Genomic DNA, 13,065 nt, shown 5'->3' with positions numbered 1-13,065 from the left:
CTAACTATTCTGTATGTAAAATATCAACCACAGAGCTACATTGCATTTTGTTTGCATTTGATTTCTTCAATTTATTCTAGTTCTATTTTGTTTTATAAACAATAGAGGGTTGTGTGTTTATCTTGGGTCATTTGATTTGTAGTAGTAGTTATTTGTGCTGCCAGCCAAAATGCAACACCTTTTTAAGACAGGAAAAAGTAATATGAAATTAAACTCCTGTTTTTATGCCTTTTCAGCCTAAAAATGCTAATCACTCTGTTTACCTTCACTGGAGTGAAATCCCACTGTCCACAGATTTGAAAGGGAAATATGGGTTTACTTATTTAAAAAAATGTAGTTTACATGGTTTGGATGTGTGATGCTCTATTTGGAACCAGTATTTAGAATTTTGAGTGGTTCTAATTTCTTTTGCAGGGATGCACCATGTTTAACCTGGGATTTCAAAAGTACTGAACAGAACTGGTGCTTTGTCTCCTCCATATTGGTTTGATCAGTGTTTCTGTCAATCAGGGGATTTACAAATTTATGGGTTAATTTGTTTTTCCAGGGTCCATCAAATCAAACAATTACTGTATCAGACTGAAGTATTTTACTAATGCATTCTAGATATTGGCTTTACATTCAGATTCCATATCAAGACCTTCAGGTGGTTAGAATGATCAGAGAGTTGTACATAACACTCATTAATGTATATATAACAATATACAGTTAACCAAAGCAAATATACAGTTTAGCATGAGATCAAGACTGGCCCATCTGCATTTGTTCTTTTTTTAGTTCCTCTTTCTTCATGCTAGAAACATTACTCACACTGTAATGTTTGGTCAATCAAGCAGGATGCTATTATTTTGAAAGCTTCACTATATGTTTTTATTTATTTCCTTAATTCCTTTGGATTACTCTAAGTATTCCGGGTACTAACATAATTTGTTGATGACTCTTTCTGATCTTTTCACTGGTAATTGGCAGATAAGGTATTTTGTTGAATTGGCTAATTATGTATAATATAATAAGTTGATTCCTTCTGGAGAGTCATATAGCATGGTTATCAATAATCTATTTAAGAGGAATTCTTGTGTATATTGACACAAAAGGGTACACAATCCACTTTTCGATAACTCTCTATCACCTTTTAAATCAACGGCAGGGGAGATCGGTAATCTTAGAGGGAGGCTTTTTTCTTTGCCAGGCGCTCAATAATCCCAGTTGAAATCGATGAGCAGTCGTCTCATTTTTTCATCAGGTACATTTTTGTCAAATAACTCAATACAATTAGCTAAATTTCATTTTCAGCATTCCATCTGAGTTGTTATTTGAATAGGTTTTGAAAATCAGAGGTGTTATGCATGGGTGGAGTGCTATACAACTGTTTTTAAATTAGCTGCTTTTCATAGCCCATAGTCAGCCACTCAAGCATTTTCTGTGACATGAGGTGGGCATTGTTTTTGCTCATCTATCTCACTGCAGCAGGCCTGAAATGACTGCCAATTAGTCACTTCATAAATCAGCAAGGAACTGGAATTGTGAAGAATCTGTTCAGCATAATTTAGTTAATTAAAAATTAATTTATTTTATTCAGTACAGATAGCATTCATAAATTACAAATCAAGGTTAATCATAAAAACATATATCCCTCTGTAATTCAAAGGGGACTTGGCATCAATTATTTTCAAAGGGCTATTTAAAGATAGTCCTGGTGAGTCTATTTTTTAGTAAGGACTCTCTATCAAGCATAACATTCTAGCACCATTGAAATCAACAGGAGTTTTGGCATTGACTGCCATGTGGTCAGGATTTTACTTCAGGTGTTTACGTAGTATCTTCTAATAATGTGTATTGTCCTGTTTGTTTGTTTCTTTCAATAATCTAATACAAGTTGTATCAAAATTCCCCTTTACTTGTTTGCAAAAATAAAGTATGCTATGTTGTATGCTTAGTAGACACAGTGTAACAGTCTTTTCTGTTAATTATTACTGACTGGTAAACTTAATGCTAGAATTTTCTGTCTTTGTTTAGATGGTTTTTTGGACCAGTCACACGAGCAGATGCAGAGAAACAACTGTTGTGCCCTGAAAATCAGGCAGGAGCCTTCCTAATCCGAGAAAGCGAAAGTCAAAAAGGCGAATTCTCTCTTTCAGGTATCACAGTTTTTTACCTTGAGAAATACTGTAAGAGTTTTTCATTTGGCCTGTTTTTCTTTTCTAATTTTCTAAAGTGATAAACTGCATGCATGAGAATGAAATTAAAATCCATAATAATCTCTTGTTCCCAAGAGATACCTAAAAGTTGGCAAGAGCCGTAGGCCTTTACTAACTTTTACTTTATAGTTCTTTATTAATATGCTCAAAATTCAAATTAACTTTCTGTGCTTATTGCTTTTCATTGTTCCAGCTGCCTTGAAATGGGAAATGCTGTCATAATTAAAGAGCCACAAACACATTAGAGTTGTACATCAATGCACCTACTGGTTCAGAGTGGAAATTAAACACATTTTGGCACTTGGCAGATCTATACAGGGTATGAAAACAGTAGAATCTCTAGAATATATCCTTAGTTTTAAACTGATCTTTTTGTGGGATCGGTTGGCAAAACTAGACTTCAGAAACACATGATCAATCTTCAGTGCAAAGTTAGTTGTATCTATGGTGGTACGTTTAATTTTTTTATTTATTCAGGTTTCAGAGTAACAGCCATGTTAGTCTATATTCGCAAAAAGAAAAGGAGTACTTGTGGCACCTTAGAGACTAACCAATTTATTTGAGCATGAGCTTTCGTGAGCTACAGCTCACTTCATCGGGTGCATACCGTGGAAACTGCAGAAGACATTATATACACACAGAGACCATGAAACAATACCTCCTCCCACCCCACTGTCCTGCTGGTAATAGCTTTTACCAGCTATTACCAGGTTTTATAAGCTATTACCAGCAGGACAGTGGGGTGGGAGGAGGTATTGTTTCATGGTCTCTGTGTGTATATAATGTCTTCTGCAGTTTCCACGGTATGCACCCGATGAAGTGAGCTGTAGCTCACGAAAGCTCATGCTCAAATAAATTGGTTAGTCTCTAAGGTGCCACAAGTACTCCTTTTCTTTTTATTTATTCAAGATCCCTCATTCTGGCTTCAAGATATGTGATGGGCTTACTGGTAAAATTTGTACCTGAAAATAGACTGATTACCTACTAAATAGGGAAAAGCACAATTTTACTTACAGCAGCCAACCTTACTTCTTTTTAACGCTAGTCCTAATAGGTAATATGAAATATTATCCCATGGTGGATTTTCTTAGACACCGTTCACCAGATCTCTGATACAAATATAAGCCATGAGAATTACAAGAGAAGACTGTCAGTGGGGGTATAATATTGTATACCTGGAGATGAACTGGAAGCAGCTTTCAAAGTTTTTGCTCACAGAGTAGTCTAGTCACTCTTCAGTACTTGGATTAAATTAGGATGATTCCACCCACTTGATTACATTGGCCCAGTACAGCATTTTGCTGTTACTGGAATGGAGTGCAGTAGAGCTTGCAGTATTTTGCGGCATGTGTCAGCATGCTAGGAAAGTGAACAGCTTGTCATCCACATACATTCTGGCTGTGGTAAATCACCTGGAGACAGTTTAGGCTTTAAAGCAAAATCAGAAAGTATCTTGCATCCCTGTCAAGGCTGACAAAGGCAGCAAAATACTGCAACTCCAGCTAAGTATTTCCTAATGATATTGTCCATTTCACGGAGGTTGCTCAGACACCGAGATCAGTGTAAAACAAGAAGAAACTGCACCCTTATGGATCCCAGACTTATGCTTTGGGATGTTTATAAAGATGTATAATTACACACATATATAATTATATCCATATAATATGTAACTAGTGAATTATAAGAGAGGAACCTGAACCAAAGCCTAGGATCTGAAAACCCCCACACTTTGAAAAAAGTATGGGTCTGGTTCAGAAGTCTGGGATTCTGACCCATTTCTATTAATTGTGCGATAGTTCAGTATTGTACAACAATACTTCTTTACTGAAGACCTCTACAAAGTGGGATTTGACTATTGCAGGGGAGGAGAGGTGTCAGTTTAGACATAATTTTGAGTCATCTAGAACAAATATATTTATATTGAGTGGAAACCATGTGAAACTCCTCGTATTTTCAGCTGTTTAACTTTGGTTTGGAGTTTAATTTGTACCTGAAACTCAAAGCAAAACCCCAGAGGATTTGACTCTGCAAAGATCAAAACAAATAAATATATTTGCCCAAGCCCCTGTAACCTGAAATCTATGAGGTTCACACCAATATATAATGGAGCCAAAGATATAAGAAGGAGAGATTAATAGGCAAATCTATTTAGGTGGCAGAGGGTGAAGAGGAAAAAAACCTTCATTAAAATGAACACATTTCATTTCTAATGTGTCATTGTGGAAAAAACTCACATTTCAAAAATGATTTAGAAGGGAAACAAGACTTTGAATTCAATTTCAATTTTTAATTTTAATGAGAGGTTTTTGTGGGCCACAAAATGTTAAACTGAGACCACATCAAACTTTAGATGGCCATAGAGATCTGTTGCCATCATCCTAACTGCTTGATGTTTGTCATATCTTTTTTTTATTTAAAAAATGCGTATGTTGCAGAAGGAATTTTATGTTGATGATTCTAGCATCTGGTGTAAAAGGCATTAATTTTTAAACATGCCTGTGCCATCGTAGGCATTGCCTCTTTTTAATTAAAAGCCATAATTTAGATGTGCTCAGCTTAATTGAGTGTCACTGCCAATAAAAGCAAGAGGCTTGTCTCTTTTTCTTGAATAATGACATCTGCAAGATTTCCTGCATTAAATGACAATACATTAAAGCACCTGCTATACTTCTATACATACATTTAAAACTCAGATACTCCTGTTGCTACAACCTTCTTTTTAACTATAGACCACAGAAAGCAAATATACCTATCCTCACTAAATTGCATGGAGGTGCTGAATCTGAATTTGTTGCTTGCCTTCAGACTTGGGCCATGTGGGCTGCCTACCCCCTCTTCCTAGGGATGAACATGGGACTCCCCCTGGTCCCACTGCTGGGAGTGGAAGCAGTCAGGATACATCTGGCAATTATGTGTCTTTTTTGTGCTCCCAGAACAAGGCTGTCTGGTTTCCCATGGGGCTGGGGGAGAGGAGGAGGATGACATTTGGGCAGAGCAAAGAGTGGGAATGACAGCCAGCTGCAGTCAGTGCAGGCTGGTGGGGAAAAGAATGGTTAGACAAAGGGATAGGTAAGAAGTTGTGCGGTAGTTTTTGAGGTCTGTGCTCTTGCCAAGTTGCTTTTTTATTGTTGTTGGTCTGTATTTGTGAGGCTGTCTTGGTTTAAATTAGAAAGACAATTTTGAGGTCAGAGGTGCGGACTTTTATTTTTCCCAGTGAGTGCTCCCCCACTCCACCCAGAGGCCCCTCCCGTGCTCTGCCTCTTCCCACCCCCACTCCGCCCCTCCCCCGAGGCCAACACCCACCGCTTGCTGCTCTCTGCCCTCCCCCAAGCTGAGCACCCACTATTTATTTTCTGTGGGTGCTTGAGCCCCAGAACACCCATGGAGTCGGCACCAAAGGCTGAGGTAATATCTTTTATTGGACTAACTTCTGGTGAGAGAGAGACAGGCTTTCAAGCTAACATGGAGCTCTGCTTCAGGTCCTATATTCAGGCACTGTCTTTCTCTTCCATGTCTGTACACAGCCTAACACACTAATACTCAACTCTGGGGCCTTTAAGATGCTCCAGAAAACAAATAAATAATTCCTCAAATATGCAGGTTCTCCACATGAAAGCAAATTTCTTGTAGAGAGAATAGGAAATCAATTAAAGTTTTAACAGGATGGGCAAAAATACTGTCTTGCTTCCCAGTGCAAGAAAGCATTCTCTGGACCCCCTGAAATAGAGAAATAGAACCATAGAAGTAGGAATGATGTTACTTTTCTGATCTGTGAGACAGTCCAGTCCTTGCTTACAGACAGCCCCCCAACCTGAAGCAAATACTCACCAGCAACCACACACCACACAACAAAAACGCTAACCCAGGAACCTATCCTTGCAACAAAGCCTGTTGCCAACTGTGTTCACATATCTATTCAGGGGAGACCATCATAGGGCCTAATCACATCAGCCACACTGTCAGAGGCTCATTCACCTGCACATCTACCAATGTGATATACGCCCCTCTGCCATGTACACTGGCCAAACAGGACAGTCTCTACGTAAAAGAATAAATGGACAAAAATCAGACTTATAACAAGAATTATAACATTCAAAAACCAGTCAGAGAACACTTCAGCCACTCTGGACACTCAATTACAGACCTAAAAGTGGCAATTCTTCAACAAAAAAACTTCAAAAACAGACTCCAACCAGAAACAGCAGAACTGGAATTAATTTGCAAACTGGACACCATTAAATTAGGCTTGCATAAAGACTGGGAGTGGATGAGTCATTACACTAACTAAAAACTATTTCCCCATGCTAATTTTCACCCTACTGTTACTCACACCTTCTTGTCAGCTGTTTGAAATGGGCCATCCTGATGATCACTATACAAGTTTTTTTTCTCCTGCTGATCATAGCCCACTTTAATCGATTGGTCTTGTTAAGAGTTGGTATGGTAACCCCCATTTTTTCATGTTCTCTGTATATATATCTCTCTTGCTACTGTATTTTCCACTGCATGTATCTGATGAAGTGGGCTTTAGCCCATGAAAGCTTATGCTCAAATAAATTTGTTAGTCTCTAAGGTGCCACAAGTACTCGTTCTTTCTGCTGATACAGACTAACATGCCTGCCACCCTGAAACTTGTTTTAAATGTCACGTAACCGCCCTCTGGTGGCAGTTGTTGGCAATCGCATGCGACAATACAAGTATGTATTCCTGGGTAAGGAAGTGTGTGGGTGGTTGGGGATATTCTATTCACTTAAAATTGGATTAATGATCAGAAAAACTCCATGGTAAACTAACCTTTTAATTGACAACATTTGAATTATTCTAACATTTCAGGAACTTACATCAAACATACACACCTGCCTGTGTGTGTATGTATATATAATATAATGAGGGTATGATGGTGTGGTATGAAGCAAAGGCTTTATTAGCATGACAAAAGGGGAAATAAGAGACTTGCCAATATTTAGATCTTCAAATTAGAGATAATGAGTCCCATATACTGTACTACAAGTACACACATTAGGAGGGGAGGGGAAAGGGACTGAGTTATATATTAATTTGCTTTCCCAGTTAAACAAAAGTAAAAAAATGAGGCTCCACATATCAGCAAGACTACATTAAATAGACTACTTTGGAATTGCAGTTCCTAAAAAGTGTACTGAGCTTACAAACAGTTTTAAACATGGGGGAAAGGGGATCAAAGAACATCTAGAGCTCTTAAACACATTCCTCTCTATCAGATAAGAACACCCACACATCCTCTCCTTCCTTTGGATTTGGCTCACTACCCCATGCTTAGCAAGTGAGGTTCAGGTTATGGTGACCTCTCAGCTGGCACATATTAAGTACAGTTCTGTTTCCCTTTAGTCATACAATAAGGATAACAACGTTTCATTACCCCTTCATTGAAGATTTAAGGCTTTAGTGATCAATAGCTCCATGTCCAGTTGGCAGCTGGTATCAAGCGGAGTGTCTCAAGGGTCAGTCCTGGGGCCAGTTTTGTTCAATACTTCATTAATGATCTGGAGGATGGCATGGATTGCACCCTCACAAGTTTGCAGGTGACACTAAACTGAGAGGAGTGGTAGATACACTGGAGGGTGGGGATAGGATACAGAGGGACCTAGACAAATTAGAGGATTGGGCCAAAAGAAATCTGATGAGGTTCAACAAGGACAAGTGCAGAGTTCTGCACTTAGGACGGAAGAATCCGATGCACTGCTACAGCCTAGGGACCAAATGGGTAGGCAGCAGTTCTGAAGAAAAGGACCTAGGGATTACAGTGGATGAGAAGCTGGATATGAGTCAACAGTGTGCCCTTGTTGCCAAGAAGGCTAACAGCATATTGGGCTGTGTAGATAGGAGCATTGTCAGCAGATCAAGGGACGTGATCATTCCCCTCTATTCAGCACTGGTGAGACCTCATCTGGAGTACTATGTCCAGTTTTGGGCCCCACACTACAAGAAGGATGTGGAAAAATTGGAAAGAATCCAGCAAAGGGCAACAAAAATGATTAGGGGGCTGGAGCACATGACTTATCGGGAAAAGCTGAGGAAACTGGGATTATTTAGTCTGCAGAAGAGAAGAATGAGGGGGGATTTGATAGCTGCTTTCAACTACCTGAAAGGGGGTTCCAAAGAGGATGGATCTAGACTGTTCTCAGTCGTAGCAGATGACAAAACAAGGAGTAATGGTCTCAAGTTGCAGAGGGGGAGGTTTAGGTTGGATATTAGGAAAAACTTTTTCACTAAGAGGGTGGTGAAGCAATAGAACAGGTTACCTAGGGAGGTGGTGGAATCTCCTTCCTTAGAGGTTTTTAAGGCCTGGCTCGACAAAGCCCTAGCTGGGATGATTTAGTTTGGGTTGGACCTGCTTTGAGCTGGGGGTTGGACTAGGTGACCTCCTGAGGTCCCTTCCAACCCTGATATTCTATGATTCTATGAAATGTTAACCCAAAACAGCCAAAACTGATCACATAGGCAAAGTATGTGTGCCTATGCAAATAAGGACTGCCTGTGAGGTCTTTTCCACTAGTTTATCAATAGATGGCAGGAGAGAAATCATTCAGACCCCTGGCTTACATGCAGTGTGTGTTTGCTTTTAAATGTCTGCCATTTGGAAGTGGCTCTTTGGAATGCTGACACTGATTAACTAAATATTAGAAACAGATGAAATTGCTTTGCTGAATTAGACAATTTTTTGGTGTCTTTCATGTCTGAAAGGATGGGAAATATAAGCTGCACAGGGAAAAATGTCTTGCTATGTCTATGTGTCAGATCTTATGGGTCAGAATTTTTCCAATCCAGGTGGCTAAAGTTAGGCTCCTAAATCCACATTTAGACACCTAAATGTAAGGTGCATTATTTTGAGGAGGACTTATGGGTGGTAGGCACCTTTGTGTCAGGTGAGGGTTTCCCAGTGATCGGGAAATGGTCCCAGGTCCCAGCCACAGGCCTCTGCACAAACACCTACTCTCCCTCTGAGGGGGTCACACTTCACACCTGGATCAGTCACCACACTTAGCAATAGAATAAAGCTTTTATCTAACCCAGCCAAAGCCAGGAGTAGATCCAGGTCAGAATCTCTAGTAGGGGCTACACAAACTCCCTTCCTTCCATCCCCACATGCATGGTTAGATACATAAAGGCTCTGTGATGCACACCACTGCAGTCCGCTCCTTGGGTCACTCCAACTTGTCCATGCAAACTGATGCTGGTGTGAAATGTGAGCTCAGAGTGGTGAGTCTTGTTGTACAGTAGGGTTGCCAGGTGTCCAGTTTTCAACCGAACACTCAGTTGAAAAGGGACCCTCCCCAGCCCGGTGAAAATGAGTGAGTGAGTGAGGGTGGGAGAGAGAGCGAGCGACAGAGGGAAGGGGGAAGATGGAGTGAGCAGGACGGGTCCTCGGAGAAGGGGCAGGACAAGGTGTTTTGTTTTGTTGGGTCAGAAAGTTGACAACCCTATTGTATATTGTATGGCCTCAGCTCTCCTTTCCGGGCTCCAGTATGTGCATCTGAACAAGCACCAGTACAGCAGCTGGCTGTCCTCCAATCAGCTTCGAGTTCAGACTCTGCCCTGGCTCAGCTGTGCTGCTAGCTACTTCTTCTCTTGCTCCTCTTTCTGTGTTCTCTGTCCAAGTCTTTCCAGGGCTGGTTTTCCATCCTGCCCTCATCTGCTCATTGGCTCAAGCCTTCCCAAGTGGTCCATAATTAATTCTGTGTTCTTGCTTTGGAGCAGCCAATTGGGTTTGCACAGAGTGTGGGGGAACAGGGGATAGGACGGAGAAAGGAAAGGGCTCTCCCAGTCCTACACCTGCCAGGATGTAAACACACTTGTCCCCAGGTGGAGGGCATACCCCCTGGCTTGGCCACCCTCATCATTGTTGTATCAGCTGGGAAGGGGGACCCTCGATCTTTGAGGACTTCAGAGTGCTTCTGCCTCACTGTGCTTGTCCCCTAGCTCCCACTGTAGAGTAATGTTCAGGTGACTCCTCCCTGCTCTGCTCTTCTCTTGTCTCAGGGCTAGATTTTGGTCCCTCCTGCTTGCCCTGCTCCCATCCTCCTCACTCTGCTCTTCCCCTGCCTCAGGACCAGGATGAGGGACAGGGTGCTTCCAGTGGGGATTCCCCCCCCCATGTGAGCCATCCCAGCAGTGGGAGCCTAATGACTCCTTTCAGCCCTGCCTCCTGGCTACTAGGACTCGGATCTCTTCCCCACACTCTGTTTTGTGGCTCAGGCTGAAAGTGGCAAGGCCTGAACACGTTGCAGTGGACCAGCTTCTCCACTGTATCTGCTGACTCTGCTCTAATCTTGTATTTGGGCCATTTGGGGTATGGGATCCCACAGATGATGGGACCCAGGCTGTGTTCAGTTTGGAGCACCTCTGCTGACTGAACAAGACCAGATTGCCCAGCACTCATGGGCTGGCACCAGCATGTCTGTCAGAACTCTGTTTCTGTCTGTCTTGGGCTTGCAACGTACTAACAGCTGTGATCTGGTTTACCTCACAGAAGTGTTGGTGATGCTCATGGACCCAATCTGAGGCCCCCCCCAGACTGTGGCTCCCTGGGGTCCCATGGCCATGTCTGTGGGCAGCCAGTGATGCCTCCCAAACATCAGGAAATAGGGGGTGTACTACATGGAGGTGCGCACCATGTTGTTATACACATAGGTCACCTGCAACAAGTAGGAAGGCCAGTCTCTCTGCCACATTTCTGCCAAGGTCCTGAGCCCTGCTAGCAGCGTCTGGTTGCCTTGCTTGCAGGGGGCTTTGTATTTTGGGTGGTAGGCTGTCATCCTTAGCTTGTGGCTGCCATACAGAGAGCACAGTTCCCTAAACATCTGTTACTTGAAGGGCATGCCTTGGTCTGTGATCACCGCAGAAGGGTTGCCATAGGGCTGGGCAAAATAGTGCCAGAAGGCTTCTGTGGTTGCTCTGGCCATGATCTCCCTGAGGGGTATGGTGACCAGGAATATGGCATAATGATCCACCATGGTCAGGAAGTCAGATGCACTGCTCCGGCTTGGCTCTGTCTTCATGTGGTCCAGTGCTAACAATTCCAAGGGCACGTGGGTCTCCATCGGCTGGAGCGGGGCCCTATCCCCCACCTCTGGATGAGGCACCTGTGGGACTTATGGGTGTTAGGCACTTTTGCAAATTATGTCCTTAAATATACATTTAGGAACCTGACTTGGGTTACTCTGTTTTTAAAATGTTGGCCATAAGCTATATTGTACTATTGTCTATATTTAGTAGCTGGGAGCTCATATCTCAATTTATTTTTTAGTCTTTGATGGAGCAGTTGTGAAACACTACAGGATCCGACAGGAGGCTGAAGAGGGCTTTTTTCTTAGCAAAAAGAATATTTTTAAAACACTGATTGCTTTTGTTGACCACTACACCAATAACAGCGATGGCCTCTGTGTAAAGCTCGGGAAGCCCTGTATAAAGGTAAAGTTAATTTTATATTGTGCAAAATATATATTTTCAAACTAAGCTGCTGGTTATCAGATGCTAGGTTGCAAAATGATGACCTGATTCTTTGATGAAGTTGCGTGGACAGCAGAACAGTTTCATTCTTGGAGCTGACACATTCATAATAAAATACCCTGACATTTTGAACAAATAATTGTGTGGCTGCAGGAAAAGAATGTGCCAACTTGTGATTTATGAATAGTTCTGTATATTGAGATAAAATCACCAAGTTCATAACTCTAGATGTCTATAAGTATTACTGAGACAGAACCATCAGGTTCATGCTGGCAATATTTCATTGTTCGAAAAAGCTTGCAAGGGGGAGTTGATTTTTTTAAAATGTAGAGGCTCTTTGACTAGTTGTAGCATTTTCAAGACTTACACAATATCAGGTAACTGCTGCTCTTTCATTTAAAAGTTTTATTTGAAGCTCAACTAACTTTTTTGTAATAAGAGGTACCCAAGATGTGGATTTGTAGTTGTTTTTTATGTTCTCTTTTGAGTTTTTCCTTACAGAACACACAGATGATAAAGATAACTTTATTCCTCCTAGCTGCAACTTTAACTGACATTTTTAAGCAAAGATTTATTATACACACTGCTGAACAAATAGCAAAATAGCTAATGTTTGTGTTTGGTTCTTTACACCAGAAAAAAGTTCCTGCTCCTTTCGATTTGTCATACGAAACTGCAGACCAGTGGGAGATAGACCGAAATTCTCTGAAACTGTTGAAAAAATTAGGTTCTGGTCAATTTGGTGAGGTGTGGGAAGGTCTCTGGAATAATACTACACCAGTGGCAATCAAAACATTAAAACCAGGTATGTCACACATCACTTTGAATTGCTAATTTTGTCAGGCCTCAGCAAGAGCCCACTTTCATGTTTTGTAAATACTCTTTATCAGAAAATCAGGCTATCTAATCATCTTCAAAGATAGGCATATTCTGGATTGAGTTTGCTATTTTGAAATCCCTAAAGATTCTGTGGCACTTTGTACTAAGATTTTATATCCTGCTTACCTAAACTCCCACTGCTCTTTCATTTGTTCTTTGGTCTTCAGTTTCACACACACAACACAAGCTCCCTGCCCCATCATATAATGTTGCTGGCACAGAATGGCTGACATTCTAGAGGTAGCTGCATTTCATCAGTAGGTGAAGTGATCATTTTATCTATAAACTGTAGGCTGTAAAAATCCTTCTGGTGGATAGGTGCTATATTGCTATGAAGTTTTATTGTTATAGAATCTGTATTTGTATAAATCTCTCTGTTGTTATTAAGAGCAGTAATACAGAGTAAAATACTCTAAATAGCGATTGGAAATGTGATAACATTTTGCATATTTATGACATACTCTACTAATTGCTGATGTTTATCTACTGTATATCCTTG

General features: G+C 41.2%; 1 protein-coding gene across 1 annotated transcript in view; it reads left to right on the top strand.

The window, feature by feature from the left end:
* Positions 1 to 13,065, top strand: part of FRK (fyn related Src family tyrosine kinase) — a 73,246-nt gene that overhangs the window by 33,606 nt on the left and 26,575 nt on the right. The window contains exons 2-4 of the mRNA XM_077811710.1: positions 2,017 to 2,138; positions 11,485 to 11,648; positions 12,324 to 12,492. Of these exons, the coding sequence (XP_077667836.1) occupies positions 2,017 to 2,138; positions 11,485 to 11,648; positions 12,324 to 12,492 (455 nt within the window). The remainder of the gene's footprint in view (positions 1 to 2,016; positions 2,139 to 11,484; positions 11,649 to 12,323; positions 12,493 to 13,065) is intronic.

The sequence above is a fragment of the Eretmochelys imbricata genome, chromosome 3, assembly GCF_965152235.1.
Source record: "Eretmochelys imbricata isolate rEreImb1 chromosome 3, rEreImb1.hap1, whole genome shotgun sequence".
Taxonomy (NCBI): Eukaryota; Metazoa; Chordata; order Testudines; family Cheloniidae; genus Eretmochelys; species Eretmochelys imbricata.
This window is presented reverse-complemented; position numbering and strand designations above follow the sequence as displayed.